Source organism: Poecilia reticulata, chromosome 18, assembly GCF_904066995.2.
Source record: "Poecilia reticulata chromosome 18, P_reticulata-male-v2, whole genome shotgun sequence".
In the NCBI taxonomy this organism is placed as follows: Eukaryota; Metazoa; Chordata; class Actinopteri; order Cyprinodontiformes; family Poeciliidae; genus Poecilia; species Poecilia reticulata.
In genome coordinates, this window is record NC_088847.1 from 25,338,261 (window position 1) to 25,361,006 (window position 22,746).

Below are 22,746 nucleotides of genomic sequence, written 5' to 3' on the forward strand. Positions count from 1 at the left end.
GGATTGGCAGACTGGGGTGGTGGTCCCCCTGTTTAAAAAGGGGGACCGGAGGGTGTGCTCCAATTACAGGGGGGTCACACTCTTAAGCCTCCCTGGTAAGGTCTATTCAGGGGTCCTGGAGAGGAGGGTCCATCGGATAGTCGAACCTCGAATTCAGGAAGAGCAGTGTGGTTTTCGTCCTGGTCGTGGAACACTGGACCAGCTCTACACCCTCAGCAGGGTCCTGGAGGGTTGTGGGAGTTTGCCCAACCAGTCTACATGTGTTTGGTGGACTTGGAGAAGGCGTTCGATATTGTCCCTCGGGGGCCCTGTGGGGGGACTCCGGGAGTATGGGGTACCGGGCCCTTTGATACAGGCTGTCAGGTCCCTGTATGAACGGTGTCAGAGTCTGGTCCGCATTGCCGGCAGTAAGTCGGGCTCGTTTCCGGTGAGAGTTGGACTCCGCCAAGGCTGCCCTTTGTCACCGATTCTGTTCATTACTTTCATGTACAGAATCTCTAGACCAGCCGAGGTGTTGATCCGTTTTGGTGGCCTTAGGATCGCATCTCTGCTTTTTGCGGATGATGTGGTCCTGTTGGCTTCATCAGATTGTGATCTGCAGCTGTCCCACCGGGAGGAGGCCTCGGGGAAGACCCAGGACACACTGGAGGGACGATGTCTCTCGGCTGGCCTGGGAACGCCTTGGGATTCCTCCGGAGGAGCTGGAAGAAGTGGCTGGGGAGGGAAGTCTGGGCCTCCCTTTTGAAGCTGCTGCCCCCACGACCCGACTCCGGATAAGCGGAAGAAAATGGATGGATGGATGTTTAATCCAAATTAAATCAGCAGCTCCATGAGGCCCCTCAGGGTTTCAGGGGCCATAAATGCTGATATTTTAACACGGATACATAAATGTTACACTTTTTGAGATGATCAATGCTGATAAATTTGATTTAATGGTTTCAGCATACATAAATTAATATGTTTTAAATTGTTTAACATTTAAATGTAAGATTTTAAGGAGCTGGCAAGTTTACTTTGTAAAAGTTCAAAGAACAATATTCATAGTTTGGTTTGTTACCATAGCAACAATGTGACGCTGTGAGTTTAATCTTTGAGTTTGAGCTGTTTGTTCACAAAAACAAATTGGTAAAATGTGATTAACTTATTGTTTTTATGTTGGCCTGTTAAATTACTCCCCCTCTCTCAGATTAAATGTAACACAGAAGCTGTTAGAGTTGCTGATGTTTTTAGCAGCAAGAGGGGAACCTAAGTCGGATTCTGCTCCAGACCTCATCCAGCCTGTACGGCCCAACTCAGATGACCGCAACAAGAAACTGAGACAATTTTAAGCCCTTTAAAGGCATTTATTCTTAAAATGATGTCTAGGGATTGTGGTCAGCGGCCCCTCTGTCTGGTCGTCCGTCAGGCGTAGATCTTCTTTGGACATGGACCGGCTGGCCCCACAGATCTCGGTCTCTGCTCCCAGGGTCCAGTCAAGCGACGCCTCCATGTGACCCAGTCAGACTGAAAACTGGTTCAAGTTTTTAATGAGCGCCACAGAAACTACTCTGGCTGCTTGAGCTTTATGGGACGAGTTTCTCACATCTCTGCGCAGCCGAACAAATTAACTCTGAGTAGGAAGACAAAGCATTTGGTGTGGTTTGATGCATCGTGTAACCGGAAAATAATAATAAAATAAAAACAGTGTGAAGCATGACTATGAGGCGACCGCAAAAGCTCCTCACCGGGCTGAACCACTAACGCACTGACTAACCGGCACCGTAGACATAAACTTTTATCATTGCAGAAATAATTCTTTGCTCCTAAATATAAATCATTCTCACCGCTCGCTCAACGCTCCTCTGAAAGTGACTACAAGTTATTCCTGCGGTTCACATAGAGCTGCACAACCAGAGCTAACGGGGAGTGTTTTAAATTCTTATACCTGTTGCAGAACCAACATGGAGGCTGATTATCAGTTCTACACACAGGCTGGACATGGTTGAGACGCTGATGTGTTGAGGAGAGTTTCGTCATTTTTCATGCTATAATTTCATGGTAATTCTGTAAAACTCTTAACAAAATTTAATAACAAAGATGTTTTTAAGTGTGGCAAGCTCTCACTAGTCTAGACCCTTAAAGCTCTTTCGTACGCGACACATTTCTTCTAAAAAAAAAAAAGGTCTTGAATCCGACGTTTATCTTTAATCTTTACTGAACTTAAAATAACAAACGGATTCAAAACAAATGTAAAGTGACGGTCAGAAGACTGTTACTCTCAAGGTGCCAGACAATGAGCAAGTGCTCTCATGAACTAATTAGTCAATAACCAATCAAAAGGCACCACATAATAAGATGTTTATCTTTTTCAAATGGCAACAAATGAAACTCACGTTAACACAAAATAACATTTTGTATGAAGTTTCAAAACATGTACATAAGGCTCCTACAATATTATTAAATACATTTTTTGTGACATGTTTGTATAAATGTTGAGATAGAAATTTGATGTTCTTCCTGCTGTCATGAATCTTCAGCTGATCTTCTAAAAATCTAATAAATAATAAATGCTTTTTTCCTCATGGTTTAATTCAGTCTGTGTCAAAAAGACCAGCTGGTCAGTTCAGTTCAGAAATCTTTTTTAATCTCTGAAGGAAACTGAATGTTGTGATTCATGTCATCCATCTGATCCTCAATGAGCCTCAGAGACTCTGATGGATTCAGATTTTCTATTTATTCATTTAGTTCCTCCAATAAACTGGTGAAATATTATTTCATGAAGCTTTTATGGCTGTTCTGATAAAAATGTTTTCTTTAAAATGAATAAAAGCATAGCAGAAAATCCTGCAGTTTTATTGTGAACACATTTTTAAACATTTAAAATTGTCTCTGGAAGCTGACCTTTGACCCTGAACCGGTCTGTTAGGTTCTCACAGCAGCTCGTTGTTCCAGTAGCAGAAACTGAGTCTTCATCACACAGACCTGGACTGATCACTGTCTAAAGTCCAGTTTGACCTCTGACCTCTCTGCTCTGTTTTCTCTCCTTCAGATCAGAACACGGTGACAATCAAAGCTGAACCTGGAGATAACGTCATTCTGCCATGTAAAGATCCTGATCAGGGGAAAATCTTTATCGCAGAGTGGACCAGAACCGATCTGGAATCATCAGATTATGTCCTCCTGTACAAAGATGATAGGATCAATCCAGGAAACCAGCATCCATCCTACAGGGACCGAGTTGATCTGCTGATAAATCAGATCAGGAAAGGAGACGTGTCTCTGATTCTGAAGAACACGAAGACTGATGACAGCGGGACGTATGAATGTTTAATTGTTACAGAAAAACATTGGGGGAAACTGATCAGCACCATCAACCTGGTTGTAGCTCCTCGTCCTCCAGGTGAGTGTTTGTCTGGATCAGAACCAGCAGCTCCTGTTTCTGATCCAGATCAGATGATCTTCAGTTGTTTCCTACCTGATAATCGGACTAGAGGTCAAAGGTCACGCATTTGAGTAATTTTAACCTTTAAACTTTGATTCATGCCAATTAAATTTGATTTAATTGATTGGCTGGGAAATGTTGATGATGGTTCATTAGTGTTTAGATTACCCAGTCTGAGCAGAACTTAAAGAAGGAGCTGAGCGGTACCGGTACCGGTCCAGCCGCAGCCCTCCTCCAGTCGAGCTTTGTGAATGAGCCTTATGGACATAAAATATCTCTACTCTGTAAATGTAAACTAATAAACATGATTTCTCTATATATAATAAATGTCCACTTTCCCACTCAGAGCCTCTCTGTGCTGGACGCTCTGCTGCTCCAGCAGCCGTTTGTACAAAATGAAACCTCTACAGCAGAATTCAAGTGCAGATTGTAACGTTTAATTTAAAGGTTTGAACAAAAATATCTGATAGAAAATGTAGGAATTGTACACATTTCTTTACAAACACTCCACATTTTAGGAGCTCAAAAGTAATTGGACAAATAAACATAACCCAAACAAAATATTGTTTTTCAATATTTTGTTGCGAATCCTTTGGAGGCAATCATTGCCTTAAGTCTGGAGCCCATGGACATCACCAAACGCTGGGTTTCCTCCTTCTTAATGCCTTGCCAGGCCTTTACAGCCGCAGCCTTCAGGTCTTGCTTGTTTGTGGGTCTTTCCGTCTGAAGTCTGGATTTGAGCAAGTGAAATTCATGCTCAATTGGGTTAAGATCTGGTGATTGACTTGGCCACTGCAGAATGTTCCACTTTTTTGCACTCATGAACTCCTGGGTAGCTTTGGCTGTATGCTTGGGGTCATTGTCCATCTGTACTGTGAAGCGCCGTCCGATCAACTTTGCAGCATTTGGCTGAATCTGGGCTGAAAGTATATCCCGGTACACTTCAGAATTCATCCGGCTACTCTTGTCTGCTGTTATGTCATCAATAAACACAAGTGACCCAGTGCCATTGAAAGCCATGCATGCCCATTCCATCACGTTGCCTCTACCATGTTTTACAGAGGATGTGGTGTGCCTTGGATCATGTGCCGCTCCCTTTCTTCTCCAAACTTTTTCTTCCCATCATTCTGGTACAGGTTGATCTTTGTCTCATCTGTCCATAGAATACTTTTCCAGAACTGGTCTGGCTTCTTGAGGTGTTTTTTGGCAAATTGAACTCTGGCCTGTCTATTTTTGGAATTGATGAATGGTTTGCATCTAGATGTGAACCCTCTGTATTTACTTTCATGGAGTCTTGTCTTTACTGTTGACTTAGAGACAGATACACCTACTTCCCTGAGAGTGTTCTGGACTTCAGTTGATGTTGTGAACGGGTTCTTCTTCACCAAAGAAAGTATGCGGCGATCATCCACCACCGTTGTCTTCCGTGGACGCCCAGGCCTTTTTGAGTTCCAAGCTCACCAGTGAAATCCTTTTTTCTCAGAATGTACCCGACTGTTGATTTTGCTACTCCAAGCATGTCTGCTATCTCTCTGATGGATTTTTTCTTTTTTGCATGTTGTCTGGTCACAGCAACAGCTTCCAAATGCAAAACCACACACCTGGAATCAACCGCAGACCTTTAAACTACTTAATTGATTACAGTTTAACGAGGGAGACGCCTTCTGAGTTAATTGCAGCCCTTAGAGTCCATTGTTCAATTACTTTGAAAAAGAGGAGGCTATGCATTACAGAGCTATGATTCCTAAACCCTTTCTCCGATTTGGCTGCTCTATTTATAAAGGAAAGGTGCTCTCGGCTTTATGCATCAGGATTTTTTTGTGCGCCGCACTTTTCAGAATTTATCTGTAATGTGAAAACTGTGCAGTGTTTTATGGACGAAGCCCCAGATGAGAGACGTCTGACTGACAGACCCACCAAGTTATGTCTGCGTGTTGACATTTAACAATAGTCACCCACTGTTGTTAATTCAACAACTTTCTTGCTATATTCAGGAACATTTCAGACAAAGAACTTGATATTAGCCAACACTGGAATGATGCAGTGATGGCAAAGTTACTTTGAAAAAGTAACTTTAATCGGATTACTGACTACTTGATTTGGAAAGTAACTAAGTTATATTAAAAGTAACTTTTAGTTACTTTCAGCAGCTGCTGACTTCACTCGGCCACCTCTGAATATTACTTTGATCTTTGCCAAAACTTAATTGCAAGTTATTTTGGTAACATCAACAATATGTCTCCACTTATAAGGTTGAACTGAAAGGGAGATTTTTTAATGGTTACAACAGTACAAAAAACACTTTAGTTATGTGTGTGTGTTTTTGTGTGTTCCTCTATTCTCCACTAAACTCTAAGAAGGATTTTAACCCCCCACCGCCCTCCACCCTCCAGGTTCTGCTTTACGGCCCTGTTTGCTGTCAGAGCTCCTCCTGCGGCTCCACAGCTCAGATGGCTGCACAGATTTATGAATATTAATGATTATAATGATGTTTAGTTGCACAACAACTTTACCAAGGCTGTTTTCACATTTATAGAGCTGTTCATATTAGTTTCCATGTTACCTTGACTTCCATAATAACTATTCAAGGATAAACTTTTTCTGTATTCCTCAAAAATGTTTACATAAAGTAAATGTTTATAGTATTGCATTAATCACACTGAGTGTTCACCAGTTATTCTGCAGTTAAACTTATGTAAGGAAACTCGCTTTAGATACCGGAGACTAAAAGTATCACTGCTCACCAACACATCAGTGATTCGGGGCTAAAATTAATCTGAATATTTGGAGATAAATGATAATTGAAATATTAAACCATCTATGATGTGGAGCCATGGCTGCATTACAAGGAAAAATGATTCAGATACAACATAATGTCATCCTTTGATCTTAATACAAAGTAACACATTACTGACATCACTGACTATAACCCTTGTTATATCATAATCGACATGTAAAAAAGCCTAATTCTGATTCTAATAAACCTCATTAGAATACAGAAAACAAAAGTTTCAAATTAAACTTCATCCTGTCCTATTCTGAATAAATCCAAGTTATAATCAACCAAGTAACATTTGATTTGATTCTCTTTGGTTTAATCCAGCGTTTCTCAACCTTTTTCAGCCCAGAGCCCCCCCAGCCTTTATCCAGCCCCCCCAGCCTTTATCCCACCCCCCAGCCTTTATCCAGCCCCCCAGCCTTTATCCAGCCCCCCCAGCCTTTATCCAGCCCCCCAGCCTTTATCCAGCCCCCCTCCCCCCCACCAAAGAATTTGCAGGCTACTTTGCACTGACTATTATTTTATCATTAATATTACTATCACTATTGTAGATGTTTTGATTTTTATGCTTGTTTCTGTATTTATCATCAAAAATAATTTCCCAGAGAACAAAAAAGTCATGAGAATAGAAATTATTTTCACAGCGTCTATGAAAAATGCAACAAACATTCAAGTTAAAATCTGTAGGCCTAACAGCCAATCAGAGTGGAGAATATATTCTTATTCTTTTCCATTTTCTAGTTGTTAAATATTCCACAAAATGACCAGATAAAAGATGTTCAACATGCCAGTTTAAACTTTGATCTATTAGCAACCGACTGAGCTGCAGCATTAAAACATGGATAGAACTGTAACTACATTAATCAAAGCTCTTCTTCTCTTCAGTGTTTCTGGTGGTGCAGCTCTGTGCTGCCTTCAGGAGAATGGGACATCAGAGCATCATCCATAAAACTTCACCCACATGGCATTTATTGTGCAAACCAGAGCTTTCAGTGGAAAAACTAAAGTTCCTTTTAATGCCATACAAATATGAGACAGAAACATGGATTATATCTTTATATAGATCTGTCTATTGATTATAGATTAATAGTTTAACTGGACAGAAATTACAAAGAACAAATCTGGTTCTTAATCAAATCCTAATGAGTCAAATTGAAAGTGTCATGGAGTCATCAGCCTCATGACATTAACACTGACATGAAAAATAATATTGAAGAAATAAATATATCAAATCTAATTAAAAACATAAATAAGTGATCAGTTCTTTACTGTTATGGTCTGTAAGATATATTTATTCTCAGTACTAGATGTGGTCTCAACAAACCCATGGCACTAAAACAATATTATTTTACCTTTTATCTGGAAATAGTGTCTGTTTATTCTTGCCATACAGTCTCTGTATTCATTATTGCTCGAAAGGTCTTGCCATACCAGTTTATTCCTCTGTATTTACTTTAGTTTCTTAGTTTATTCTTGCATTTTGTTCTTCATTCATTTCCATTTAGTTTCCTTTGATTAGTTTTATCCTCTCTTGGTTTATTGCTATGTCCACTTTAGTTTCTTTCCTGTTGCTACATTTATTTTATCGTTTATTCACCATCAGTAATCTTCACTCATCACCTGCTGCGCCGCCTAATCGTCATGTTTCACATCATGTGTTGATTTTTCACTGTTCAGCGTCGGATTCTCTGTTTTTATGCCATAATTCACATCTAGTTCGTCGCTCCGTTTTATGTCCCGCTTCTCCTGTTTCAGAGTTTTGCGCAATGTGCGCGTCTTTTTTTTTTTTTTAACCCCCTAAGGTGCAGGGCGGTCGGGAAGCGTATCGATGGGGAAAAGGCAGACTGACATAAACCTTTTAAAACAACGGAAACAATTTCTGAATTCTGATTATTGAAATTTAAAAGTGCTGTGTTGTTCTATCACCCCCGTTTCATACCGGACCACTTACAGCTCCGGTGTTAACGCTATAAAATGAACGCTCTCTATCGTGGTGTCACCATGGAGGGATTTCTTTATTTCTTTATTTAAATGGGTTAATTTTTCAGAGGGATACACAGTGAGGGTATCGTTATTTTAGCTACCAGTAGCAGGAGAGGAGCTGCGCCAAGAAGCTAATAGAAGCTGCAAACACTGAATAGAAGAAGAGCTGCCATCGATACAGTTGCAGCCAAGCATGATTTAATGTTACACAATACAGTTTTACCAAGTTGCTCAAAGTCTAAACTGGTATTGTTGTGGATTTAAGGTTTAAAGTTTACCTTCGACCAAACGCCCCCAAAGGCATCCCAGCGCCCCCCTTTTGTAAAAATGTCCGCCAGCGCCCCCTGCCATCCTCTGAACGCCCCCTGGGGGGCGGTACCGCCCACGTTGAGAACCGCTAATCTAAATTAAATACACTATAAGGCAAAAGTGCTGGCCAGAGGACGACTCTGTGGCACTGAGACTCAGTGGCTCTGAGGCTCAGCGGCGCCACCATGAGGTCACAGTTTAAACGCTCTAATTGACTATAATGATTATTATTACAGTGGAACCAGAACTGAGGCTCAGTCGGATTCAGTGCATTTTATGGGTCATCTGCTCTTTGTTAATCATTGAAATTACCATGGAAACATCCCATAATATCAGCTCCAACCAACAGATTTAGACCAGAACCAGGAGAGTTTTGAAGGTTCTGATCCATAAAGATCAAGTTGATCCAGAACCGGTTCTGGTTCTATCAGCTCCTCATCCTGACTTTCTATCAATATCAACCAATCAGAATCAGGTTGGGCTGATCCAGATCATGTTCTGGTTACCAGGGCAACCAGCTCCACCAATCAGATCTCGTCTAGTCAAACTCTGAACCAACCAGGTTTCCTGTCTGTTAAATCAGATTTAATGGAAAAATCATCTGATTATTAAAATATTCTGTTATTAAAACTCATCCATCTTCATTTGTCTCCACAGAACCGTTTCCAGTCTGGGCCACAGTTCTACTGGTTCTACTGGTTCTACTGGTTCTGGTTGCTGCTGCAGGAGTTTCTGTTTATTTCTGGTTCCGCTGGAAACCAGGTGAGTCTCTAGAACTGCATTACCCATAATGCCTTTGGTCAGGGTCTGTTCTCCTGCATAGCAGCTGCCAGGGCATTGTGGGTCAGCAGCTCCCAGTGCATTGTGGGTCATCACCTCCCAGTGCATTGTGGGTCAGCAGCTCCCGGTGCATTGTGGGTCAGCAGCTCCTGGTGCATTGTGGGTCAGCAGCTCCTGGTGCATTGTGGGCCAGCAGCTCCTGGTGCATTGTGGGTCAGCAGCTCCTGGTGAATTGTGGGCCAGCAGCTCCTGGTGGATTGTGGGCCAGCAGCTCCTGGTGCATTGTGGGTCAGCAGCTCCCAGTGCATTGTGGGTCAGCAGCTCCTGGTGCATTGTGGGTCAGCAGCTCCTGGTGAATTGTGGGCCAGCAGCTCCTGGTGGATTGTGGGCCAGCAGCTCCTGGTGCATTGTGGGTCAGCAGCTCCCAGTGCATTGTGGGTCATCGTCTCCCGGTGCATTGTGGGTCAGCAGCTCCTGGTGCATTGTGGGTCACAGCAGCTTCCTGTCTCTCCTGAGGACAAACAGAACCTAAAGAGTCGGTGAGGATGGAGCAGAGCTTGGTGGGTTGCTGCCAGGCAGCAGCTGGTTCCACTTCATCACCAGATCAGGGGACATGGACACATGTCTCTGTCCTCCAGGAGACACAGAGACAGGGAGGAGACGGTCATGAGACCATCAGAGCTGCTGCTGTCTGTCCAACTCATCTTGTCCTCTGTTGTCTCTCAGTCCCAGAACAGGTGAAGGTGGAATCAGGGAAGGAGTCTGTTGAGCTGCCATTTAAAGTCCCACGTCGCCTGTGGTTCTGTAAATACAGACGGTCTGTGGCTAAAGTGGAGTGGAAGGATGGAAACAACAGGAAGGTCCATGTGTATCAGAACGGTTCTGATCAGCCTGGAGAACAGAACCAGCGCTACAGAACCAAGATGAACCTGTTGAAGACTGGAGACCTCAGTCTGACTCTGTCATGGCCGACTGAAAGAGACAGTAACATCTACACCTGCAGAGTCTCCAACAGGAAGGGAGACGTCCTGATGGAGAAACAAGTCTGGCTAAAGGTCAAAGGTCAGTGGTTTAAATGTATGTTTAGAGGTCAATCAGAGGAACTGTTTGGATCAGAACCAGTTCCATCTTTTCTCTGAACTGGATCGGTTCTGGTTCTGGTTGTGTCTCATTGACGAGTTAATATTGACATGTAGCTGGTTCTGGTTCTGAACCATTTAACCTCTGACCTCCATCAGAACCCTGAATCCTTCCAGAACCAATCAGAACTGGGCCTCAGAGGTCCAGAACCTCCAGCTGGTTCTGGATTGTTCTGGATCTCTGCTCAGCTCCAGAACCTCCAGGTTCTGCTGGCTCCAGAACCAGCCTGGTCCAGTAGCTCCATCAACCCGTCCAGAACTCAGAGCTTCATGTCCATGTGGACTGAAGGACGTCCTGATGTGGGACAGAACCAGAACCCTGACAGAACCGGCCTCAGTCCAACTGGACCTTCTGTCTCCAACAGAGGACAGGAAGTCCTGAAGTTCTGCTTCCTGTCCTCTGATTGGTCCACACTGAAGAGACGGAGCAGCCTGTCCTCTGCTGGTCTCCATGGAGTCGTGTCCTTGTCTTTCTGCCAGTCTGAGTCCAACTGGAGACACAGAGTCCAACAGCTGCTGGGGACAGTCTGCAGCTTCCTGCTGTCCTCACTGAGGACATTCTGTCCACCTGCTGCTGGTTGGACACAGCAGAGACAACAGTGTCTCTGTTCAGTGGAGACATGGGACACATTTCAGATGGAACCAGTCCAACATGTTGGACCTTCATCCAGTCAGAGGACATGTCCTCAGAGCTGCTGCTGTCTGTCCAACTCATCTTGTCCTCTGTTGTCTCTCAGCCCAAGAGCTGACGGTGGAATCAGGGGTGGAGTCTGTTAAGCTGCCCTGGAGAATCACAGAGAGTCTGGATGGAGATGTTAGAGTGGAGTGGACGGACAGAGACAACAGGAAGGTCCATGTGTATCAGAACGGTTCTGATCAGCCTGGAGATCAGCACCAGGACTACAAAGGCAGAACCAAGATGGAGGAAAACCTGCTGGAGAATAAAGACCTCAGGTTGACTCTGTCATGGCCGACTGATGGAGACAGAGGGACCTTCACCTGCAGAGTCTCCAGAGACGGAGTCATCCTGATGGTGAAACAAGTTCAGCTAAAGGTCAAAGGTCAGTGGTTTAAATGTATTTTTCCAATCAGCTGACTGGTTCTGATTAATAGTGATGATTGGCTGATTAGAAGGTCAAAGGTCAATGTGATGTAATGAGTGATGAAGATGAGGAAGCAGAGCAGGAGGAAGAGGATGGAACCAGTCCAACATGTTGGACCTTCATCCAGTCAGAGGACATGTCCTCAGAGCTGCTGCTGTCTGTCCAACTCATCTTGTCCTCTGTTGTCTCTCAGACTCAAAGGTGGAGGTGGAATCAGGGGTGGAGTCTGTTAAGCTGCACTGGAGAATCACAGAGAGTCTGGATGGAGACGTTAGAGTGGAGTGGATGGACAGAGACAACAGGAAGGTCCATGTGTATCAGAACGGTTCTGATCAGCCTGGAGAACAGCACCAGCGCTACAGAACCAGAACCAAGATGGAGGAAAACCTGCTGGAGAATAAAGACCTCAGTCTGACTCTGAGACGACCCAGAGAGACAGACAGTAACATTTACATCTGCAGAGTCTACAGAGACGGAGACGTCCTGATGGAGAAAGACATTCAGCTCCGGGTCAAAGGTCAGTGGTTTAAATGTATTTTTCCAATCAGCTGACTGGTTCTGATCAATAGTGATGATTGGCTGATTAGAAGGTCAAAGGTCAGTGTGATGTAATGAGTGATGAAGATGAGGAAGCAGAGCAGGAGGAAGAGGTCCAGGACAGACGGGGACTAGAGTCCAACAGCTGCTGGGGACAGTCTGCAGCTTCCTGCTGTCCTCACTGAGGACATTCTGTCCACCTGCTGCTGGTTGGACACAGCAGAGACAACAGTGTCTCTGTTCAGTGGAGACATGGGACACATTTCAGATGGAACCAGTCCAACATGTTGGACCTTCATCCAGTCAGAGGACATGTCCTCAGAGCTGCTGCTGTCTGTCCAACTCATCTTGTCCTCTGTTGTCTCTCAGTCCAACAGGTGGAGGTGGAATCAGGGGTGGAGTCTGTCCTGCTGCCCTGCAGAACCACAGAGGATCTGGATGGAGACGTTAAGGTGGAGTGGAGGGATGGATATAATAGGACGGTCCATGTGTATCAGAACGGTTCTGATCAACCTGGAGAACAGCACCCAAGCTACAAAGGCAGAACCAAGATGGAGGAAAACCTGCTGAAGAATAAAGACCTCAGTCTGACTCTGAACCCTACACGCAGTAACACCTTCACCTGCAGAGTCTACAGAGGAGGAGACGTCCTGATGGAGAAAGAAGTTCAGCTCCAGGTCAAAGGTCAGTGGTTAAATGATCACAACTACTGGTTGTAATCAATAGTGATGAAGGTCAAAGGTCAACTTTTGTACTGAGTGATGAAGATGAGGAAGCAGAGCAGGAGGAAGAGGTCCAGGTCAGTTCTGGTTGGTTCTACCAGAAGAACCAACTGGATCAGTTCTGGTTCTGATAGCAGGAAGAGATGAAGCAGAGGAAAGAAAACGGTAAAAAGACGAGAGAGAGCAGCTGGAAGGACAACCAGGAAGGTAGAGAGAGAAACATCAGAGCTGCATTCAGGATCAGAGGAAGTTCCTCCTCCATCTTTCTCCACCAGAGAGAATAAATGAATCCTCCACCTCACTGAGGACGTTCACCATGTGGATCACTGGGTGAATGAGTGAATGTAGAGTGAATGAGTGAATGTAGAGTGAAGAGCTTTGGATCCTCTGACTTGATGAGTTCAGGTCGTTTACCAACATCTGATGCTGATAGATTGTCTCTCTAACTGTCCTCTGTCTCCTCAGCAGGGACAGTCCAGGTCCAACCAGAGGACATCAGAACCAGAATAATCTCCATTGATCCGACTCCACTGCTGGCTGATCAATTAGTCTGATCAGGTTGATCATCTCTGATCATTGATCCAGTCAGACTTTGGATCAGAGCCGATCTCAGTGACGGTTCTGATGGACCAACAGAGACACTTCCTGGTCCTCTGGTCCAGTCTGCAGTCTCTTATTGATCACTATTGATTATTGATGACAGAATGAAGATGTGAAGGAACTGAATCATTTCTGCTGCCTGAGGAACCAGTTCATGACTGGAACTGGAACTGGTTTGGATCCATCAGAAGAAAGACTCAGTATCAGTTATGCTGCATGAACTGATCAGTTCATTATTGTGACAGAACAAAAAGAAAACAATCCTCCATGTCCCTTAGTTCTGTATGAATAACGCTTTATTAATTTGTTGTCAATACAATTAGAAGCTTCTTTTTATTATTTTAAACATGATCTGAATATAAACCTGAAGTCCTGAACTGTTACTTTGCATGAAATGCTGAATTTGAACATAATTACAGATTTATGACTAAATATGTTCACTTCTGACTGAAATATATTTTTTAAACCTCATGTTATTCATTTGTTACATGTTGCTTTCATATTAATGTGTTTTAAAATACATAACTTTGAATTTTAAACCTGATCTGACTTATTACCTGAAGGTCATGAAATCATTTGGTCACTAATATAAATATTCAGTATGTAGTCGGACATTAGCTGAAGTTCAGACTGAGTTATTCCTCTGTTACCAAATACAGTGTTCATATATGATGCTAGTATATCTATAATCTCTTGTATTTTTATTTCTTGTGAATATCTTGATTTTGCTCGGTGCTTTAAGGCTGAATGAAAATCTGGTTTATCATCATTTCTGAGTCAATCTTAATGTTTCTGTTTCTGCTGATCCTGTTTTTATCTTTTATCTGAACATTTATATTAATTTGATGGTTTTTTTCTAGGGTTGGTTTTCTTTTTATGATTTTTAGACCAAATGAAACTCCAGATTTTAGTAGATTTTTGTCTCCCTTTTCTTAAAACTGAATAACAGAAAATATTTTTCAAAAGGTTTTTTATTTCAATCATCCTGAAAGTCCAACTAAATACAAACACAATAAAACCAGTTTAGCATCCAGCCCTCATTTTTCCCTCTTTTTCCTTTTAAATGACAGTTTTAGTTTTTAACTTCATTTGCAGGTGAATTTATTTTAGTTATTTTTGCTAAGTTTTGATAATCATTTGCTAAAATGCCAAGATGTGCTGACTAACAATAGTGTGACAATAAATAGTTCAGAAAACCTCCATCTGTTTTGTGTTTGATTTAAATTAAATTTTGTTTTTCCAGGATCAAGTTGCATTGATTATCTGTTATAAATAATTATTTCTTTACTTTTCCTCACATTTCAAACCACAAAGTAAAATATAATCTAAAAACTTTCTTGTCTTTATTAGTCCTGCTGATTTAAATCTCTGATTTCACACAAACTTCAAAATAAAACTAGTTGTGACTCCAATGATTCTGTTTTCATCTTGTTCATAATTTATCCAGCAAAATGATTTTACTGTGAAATTTAGATTCTTTTAAAGTCAAGAACCTGAACCAGTTTGATGGAGACGTTTTGTTTCCCATCAAGTTTCACCAGTTTGACCTTCTGACCTGAAGACAGTGGCGCAACTACACATTATTCAGGTGGATGCGAAGACATAGATCGGCGCCCCCCCACCCCTCCCCGATCTAGAGAAGCTCAACTCAAACCATTTTTCACGTCTTTTGCTGAGATTAAACGTTTTGGCCTCTCGGCTTCTGCTCTCCTGAAACTGTCAGCAGAAAGTATTTAATCTGACAGGTTGGATTAAAATGAAAAATGACCAAAGATCTGATTTTGTGAAGGTTATAAATAATGTTGAACTAAATCTAGTTTTCACTTTGCTTCATGTTGTTCAGCATCAGAACAATCTGTCAACTTTTGTTGTTTCTGCTGAAATTATTGTCTGTTCAGAAGAAACCAGCTGCATTATTTTCTTATTCTACTGAATTTATCACATCAGAGCAAATATTTATAATGACAAAACTTCAGCACACAGTTTGTTAATGCAGATATCTAAAAATGTAAGTTTGAATATTTATAATGAAGTTTGAAAAAACGTAATTCTGGATGTGACCCTTCAGATAAATTCAGTGATTTGAGGTTTGTTGAACAGCAAAGTGTATTTGAAGAAATCTTCAATTGTTTTTTTACTCGTTGGATTATAAATCTAGTTGTTTCCAGTCTATTTTTTAGATCTAGAATGTAAATACAGATAGTCAGATGTAACCGATTTTATGCTAAAACTGCCTGCCATAACGGACTCGCCCTGACGGAGCTGAGAGGAGAATAGATCAATGAAGCAGGCATCGATTAACGTGACGTCACAGTAAAATATAAACATCTGTTTCTCTTAAAATCTGCATCGAGCAACAAACTGGAATCTGATCCAACATGAAGCTCCGTTAAAATCCACCAGAGATCTTCAGACTTTAATTAGGACATAAAGACGGACAGCGGCCAGATCTGTGAGGAGCTCACTGCGCATGTCTGAGTCCTGCTGTTCTTGTAAATCACGTGACGTCAGTAGAAGTGAAACTGATCTCATGAGGTGTGGCTGAGTTTATTTCTGATGTTTTCTTCATCTGATCTGTTGAAACTCATCAGGTTGAATCTGCAGCTTTTGATCCTGAAAGCAGAAAAACATCAAACTGGAATCTGTTCATGCTGACGTCACTGGAACCAGTTTAGACCAGAAACTGGAGCCTGAAGCAAACAGGAAGTCAGAAACTTTAAACTGGATTCTAGAAAGTGATAAACATTCAGCTGATTCTTTATTATTTACATTCTGCTTCCTGTCGGGATCCAGATTCACATTAGTATAAACTAGTAAACATGTGACGTCATGTAACCGGATCCTCCTGCTGCTGGAGTTTTCACATGGAACAATGCTGCCACCTGGTGGCCAGACATGAACACTGCGCTCTGTTCTAGTGGAGACTCAGGTTATTAGAGGATCCAGGGAAAAGTTTCTGCTTCAAACTAGTAAATGTAAAAACTTCTGTATCAGGACTGAACTGATGATCTCTGTTGTGACGTCACTACGCTTAAAAGGGGGCGGAGCCTCAGCTCATCATCATCATCACGTCACGTTTCCTCTCCTCTGCTTTCCTCTCGTCTCCATCATGTTTTAATAATTCAACATGTTTATGGAGTCATTTATGTTCCTGGTGAGAAATGATTTAGTTATTTTATTCATTTACTCTGAATAAACATGAACATTTCATAAATTAAAACATCATGAAAACATCAGTATTTTTGTTCCTCATTCATACAGTGAAACATATTTTATGTATTTATTACACAGTTAATTATTTCAGCCATGTATGTTTTGTAATTTTGATGATTTTGACTCACTGAGAATCAGAACTAAACATTTTAATGGATCCAAAAATAATATTTCATCAGATCAATTTAAATAAAATCTTAAACAGAAATGTGAGATTTCTGAACATAATATTCATTTCTATGGACCCAGTTCTGGTCTGGGCTCCTTTTGCATGAAGCTCAGTCTCATGGTACCGGTGGTACCAGCCTGTGGTTCTGCTGAGGTTCTGGAGGTCCAGGTTTCCAGCTGCCTGCAGGTCATCTTCATCGTTGGTTCTGGTGTTTCTCATCTTCCTCCTAACAATCCTCCACAGATTCTCTCTGAGGTTCTGATCAGGCCCGTTTGCTGGTCCAGTTCCACCATGAAGCAGCTTCTGGAGCCTCTGGCAGTTTTGGGTCGGTACCGAGTTCTGCTGGGAAATAAAACCAACGTCTCCATCCAGCAGAGGAAGCAGGAAGAATCTAACATGTTCTGGTTGAGGCTGTTCTGACCCAGTGGACCAGAACCAGCGGTCGGCATGGCGACCCAAACCTGGAGGTCAGAGAAACAGATGAACTGATGTGATTTATGTTCATGAAAAGTAAAATGATAATAAATGTGAAAGTTGATTAATGAGGTTTATTAATTAATTTATTGTGTTGAATATAAATCAATAATCAATAATGTAAACTGAGTAAAACTGTCAGGATAATCAGTTTTATTCTGCAGAGTTTTTACCATCTGACATGTGAAACCTGAAGCTGCTCTTCATCTCCTCCTCTTCCTCAAGCATCGTCTCCTTCCTCTTGTTCAGGTTGACCTGCTGACGTGGTTCTGTTATATTAACATGACTTCATAAAACAGAAAGTCAAACATCATTTCACCTTCATTTGGTTTGTTTTTCTGTCGTCGATGATGAGAATCTTTGTTTCACTGTAACTGATATTTTACTTTCTGATTTCCTAAAATAAAACAAAACTGATCAAAATGTATTGTAATTATTTTAGATCAAACTATTTCAGTGTGTAGAAATAAAATGTATTAAATTGAGATGAAGGAAAAATCTGACCGTCAGGTTTTCTCTGAACACGTCGTCTGACCACCAGAACCAGTGAAACCAGTAAGAGTTAAAAACAAGAGAGAGAGGAAGAAGATGATGATGATGATGATGATGATGATGATGATGATGATGATGATGAAGATGATGATGATGATGATGATGATGATGATGATGATGATGATGATGATGATGATGATGATGATGATGATGATGATGATGATGATGATGATGATGATGATGATGATGATGATGATGATGATGAAGATGATGATGATGATGATGATGATGATGATGATGATGATGATGATGAAGATGATGATGATGATGATGATGATGATGATGATGATGATGATGATGATGATGATGATGATGATGATGATGATGATGGAGAGGATGGAGCATCAGAAGTGGTTGATTTTTTTCTCTAAAAGAAATTAAACAGCTTCCCAATAATTTCTAATGAAAACCAAAGTTAATCAATATTTTATCTAATTTGCTTGAACTGGTTTGGTTTGTAATTCAAATCTGATGATTTTCAGCTTTGAGTCTCTAAACTGAGGAAAACTCTGAATTTTCTGATCATTTCATCTCATTTTGAAACCTTGTTTATAAAATAAATTGTAAATAATAAGAAAAAACTAAATTAGGAATAATTTACTGAACATTAAGGATAAAATGATCAAAATGACCAGTGGATTTTAGTCTGGATCAGGAGGTTTAGATCATAACATGAGTTTAGAATCATGGAGATTCTGAGAGAATGAGGGAAAAAAAGGACTAAATTAAATAAATGTTGAATTAAATGGAGGTAACTAATAACATGAACCAGTAGGGGGCGCCAGTCTGTTATTCTGGGGGACAGATGTTCCCTCCGTCCTGCAGCTGGATCAGATCGGACCAGCAGCAGGTAGACAGGAAACGGTTCCTCTGCTTGTTGCCAGGCAACGGGTGAGGAAACAGAGACAGAGGAAGAGAAACCAGAACAGAAAACTGGTTCATGGAACCGTCTGAGGTTCTGGAGGAGCAGAACCGGGTTTATATCTCAGTTCTCTGACTTTAAACCTGGAATCAGATCAGATTTTTAAATGTTTTTAATCTGACTGAACTGCAGCAGGTCGTCCCTCCTGTTCATGTCCAGCACAACAAAGGACAACAAAGGACAATAAAGGACAATAAAGGACAATAAAGTCTAAAAATATTTAAAACTATGTAAATTAAAAATGTTTTCTAAAATTTACTATATAAATCATCAAACTTCAGAAAAGTTACGGTTGCTGAGGTGAAACAGGGATAAAACATGTGACTCCAACATGGAGGCCTCAACATGGCCGCCGCAGGTCTGAGTCCTGACCTTATGACCTTTGCTGTAGCTCATCAGGTGACCTGCTGACCTTTCAGGTCACTGAGGAGAATCAGTGTGGGGGGGGCAGGACTAAGGAAACAGTTCTTCCTGACCTCCAGCTGGAACCTGAAACACAGAGGAGCGGATAGAGATGGTCACTACAGTGGACATCCGCCTGAAGCCTTTTTCTTCTGGTTCTTGTGTTGTGAAATTTAGGACAGGTTCAATAAAAATGAGTCAACACGCTGGTCTGCTAGAATAAATATGTCTGTTTATTCCACCACAGATTACAGCAAAGCCATCATTCATACACTAATACGTGGTGCCATATTGTCCTCTAATATATCGCTCTTACCGTCACACAAGGACTGGAGAGCCGTCAGTCCGGGCAGGGAGCAGCATTCACGTGGCCGGGCGTCCGAACGCAACCCACGGCAGACTCTGCTCGAATTTATCAGCTGTCTCTTTTTATAAGCTTTTACAAACAATCTTACGTGAGAGGGGGGAATGGCCATTTCCTCCCTCTCAGGCAGATTCTCCAAGAATAGTGCGGCCACTTCCTGTTTCATATCTGACCAAGAACTCCAGCCATTGTTCGCGTGAGCAGGTCAAACTGACCTATTCCTATCTTAAGGTGCAACATGAACTCGGATCGTGAAGACCATGAAAAACACAGAATGACCATTCGATTTGTCCATGTGTCAAAACCCTGCGTACGTCCAGCTGTCCACGACTTGAGACATGTCAGCACGAACTCAGAGCGTGATAAGTGGTCACAACACGTTAAATAAGTAAAACAGGTTACAGATTATGATGCATACGTATCAGGTTATATTGCAAAACATTATTAAAGAACATTTAATATTTCTATATCACTTGTTGATTCTTATGTCTTAAATGCTCACAGACCACTGAAGCAGTGTTGTGGTCAAGACCACCTAACCCGAGACCAAGACAAGACCAAGACCAGAGCGTATTGAGACCGAGACAAGACCAAGACCAGCGCCCCGCGCTACAGGACACGATAAAATGTGAAATATGATCAAAATTGCTTCTCAAATTGATCTGAAAGATCCATGTTCCCATAAAAATACCTAGATGTTAAATACTAAATACATTTTACCAATATTAAATATTCAATTTCTGTGCTACAATGTGTGATGGTCTCGTGCCATCCCTAAAAAGATAACGCCCTGGGCGTTTGCCCATGTTGCTCATGTCAGAAACCACCACTGTCTGCACCATTTAACATAGCAATTGAGGCAATGCCCTGATGGTAAATAACACTCAACTATGAAAACTGACCAAGGAGCAACAAAGAAGAAACCAAGCACAAGTCGCTCACCGTGACTGTTCTCACCCTCCCTCCCGCTACATGAAGCCAGGCAGTCTGACATTACAGCTGCCACTTTGAACGAAAACAATCATAGAGCAATGTACATGCTCTGCGTGCTCTTTCGTTCTTGTGTTTTAGTTATTTGTTCATTTCAAAAATATCAATGTACATGATTAAATAAAATAATGATAGCTACTGCAGTGTATGCAGACCATTGCAAGAACAAAGAACGGCTCTCAGTGACACTCCAGTCCTATTTTCTAAGTAAAGATCCATTCAGAAGAATCGGACTGTTCCTGAATGTCACATCACTACATTGCAGACTTTTGGACACAGCGTTGTCCCATATATGCGACAAGTCAGTCAACACCTCCGCACAATAATTCAGAGCAGTGAGTGACTTTTTTTCCATCACAAATGCTTATGTGTCTCTGTACAGCTAGCTTTGCTAACATCACGTCAGAGCTCACCTTCTTTGAGCTTCTTTTCTAAAAAAAGTTAGACGTTGTCCCCACCGTCTGTGAAAGTGAAGCGCTGCTGAGTTAGCTGTGGCCATTGGACTTCTTATAATTTATGCAGCTTTATTCTATTACTGACTATTTGACAGACATCCTCTGCCGCTGAGAGGAAACCACTGCGCATGTCCTGGAGCGCCGCGTGTGAGTGAAAGGTGGGGAGGGGGAGTAACAGAAACATGTAATTGGTTGGATTTTAATCAGTGGTTTTGCATCCACTGAGAACAAAGATGTTAACAAATAAACTGGACAGTTTGCTGCACGTTTAGTGATATTTTCACAGTTCCGGTCTCAACTGGTCCTGAAATAAAATGCCGAGTCCTCAGTGCCTGAGACAATCAAAACATGGTCTCGAGACCAAGACCGATATCGAGTACTACAACACTGCACTGAAGTGGACACTAATGCATAAACAATACACTGTCAACTACTGGCCATGCACTGTCAGTGCAAGAAAATATGTGTTAAATCCAATATGGCAGACAGATGAAAAAGCATGCTGACCAACAGTTGGATGATGATGATGATGATGATGATGATGATGATGATGATGATGATGATGATGATGATGATGATGATGATGATGATGATGATGATGATGATGATGATGATGATGCAGCAGCAGCCTCTGGTTGAAACCTGAGCCGCTGCCACCAGGGGGCGCTGTTGGTCCTGGAGCTGCAGTGTCTGATGACCCTGAGGTCACAGAGGGTCACAGCTGGATTAGAGGCAGATTATTTATTCTCTGTGGATTTTAGTCTGGATCAGGAGGTTTAGATCATAACATGAGTTTAGAATCATGGAGATTCTGAGAGAATGAGGGAAAAAAAGGACTAAATAAAAAGAAACAAACAAACAGAAGAAGAGAAACTAGAAACAGAAAACTGGTTCATAGAACCGTCTGAGGTTCTGGAGGAACAGAACCGGGTTTATATCTCACTTCTCTGAAATGACTTGATGATTTGATGGGGTGATAGAACAACACAGCACTTTTAAATGTCAATAATCAGAATGCAGAAATTGTTTCCGTGGTTTTAAAAGGTTTATCTCAGTCTGCCTTTTCCCCATCGATACGCTTCCAGACCTCCCTGCACCTTAGGGGGTAAAACAAAAAGACGTTCACATTGCGCAAAACTCTGAAACAGGAGAAGCGGGACATAAAACGGAGCGACGAACTAGATGTGAATTATGGCATAAAAACAGAGAATCTGACGCTGAACAGTGAAAAATCAACACATGATGTGAAACATGACGATGAGGCGGCGCAGCAGGTGATGAGTGAAGATTACTGATGGTCAATAAACGATGAAATAAATGTAGCAACAGGAAAGAAACTAAAGTGGACATAGCAATAAACCGACAGAGGATAAAACTAATCAAATGAAACTAAATGGAAATGAATGAAGAACAAAACACTATTTCCAGATAAAATGTAAAATAATATTGTTGAAGTGTCATGGGTTTGTTGAGACCACATCTAGTACTGAGAATAAATATATCTTACAGACCATAACAGTAAAGAACTGATCACTTATTTATGTTTTAATTAGATTTGATATATTTATTTCTTCAATATTATTTTTCATGTCAGTGTTAATGTCATGAGGCTGATGACTCCATGACACTTTGACTCATTATGATCTGATTAAGAACCAGATTTGTTCTTTGTAATTTCTGTCCAGTAAAACTATTAATCTATAATCAATAGACAGATCAATATAAAGATATAATCCATGTTTCTGTCTCATATTTGTATGGCATTAAAAGGAACTTTAGTTTTTCCACTGAAAGCTCTGGTTTGCACAATAAATGCCACATGAAGTTTTATG

The 22,746-nt window shown here is 41.5% G+C and overlaps 1 protein-coding gene and 2 long non-coding RNA genes across 9 annotated transcripts in view; all 3 read left to right on the forward strand.

The window, feature by feature from the left end:
- Positions 1-22,746, forward strand: part of LOC103460904 (butyrophilin-like protein 2) — a 55,853-nt gene that overhangs the window by 9,450 nt on the left and 23,657 nt on the right. Inside the window, exons 3-5 of one of the 6 annotated variants that reach the window (XM_081598921.1) lie at positions 3,029-3,379; positions 9,150-9,254; positions 9,999-10,334. The exons of 3 other annotated variants lie outside the window; for them this stretch is intronic. In XM_081598921.1, coding sequence (XP_081455047.1) covers positions 3,029-3,379; positions 9,150-9,254; positions 9,999-10,334 — 792 coding nt within the window. The remainder of the gene's footprint in view (positions 1-3,028; positions 3,380-9,149; positions 9,255-9,998; positions 10,335-22,746) is intronic. 2 more of the 6 variants (XM_081598919.1, XM_081598920.1) reach the window with 2 other exon arrangements.
- Positions 11,895-14,785, forward strand: LOC145548487 (uncharacterized). The gene is made up of 2 exons (XR_014084497.1): positions 11,895-12,031; positions 13,239-14,785. It is a non-coding gene; the product is annotated as an uncharacterized LOC145548487 (long non-coding RNA).
- LOC145548947 (uncharacterized) lies at positions 15,608-17,542 on the forward strand. 2 transcript variants are annotated; one of them, XR_014084894.1, is made up of 3 exons: positions 15,608-15,908; positions 16,999-17,222; positions 17,394-17,542. It is a non-coding gene; the product is annotated as an uncharacterized LOC145548947 (long non-coding RNA). The 2 variants fall into 2 exon arrangements; XR_014084893.1 differs by having other exon boundaries at positions 16,999-17,542.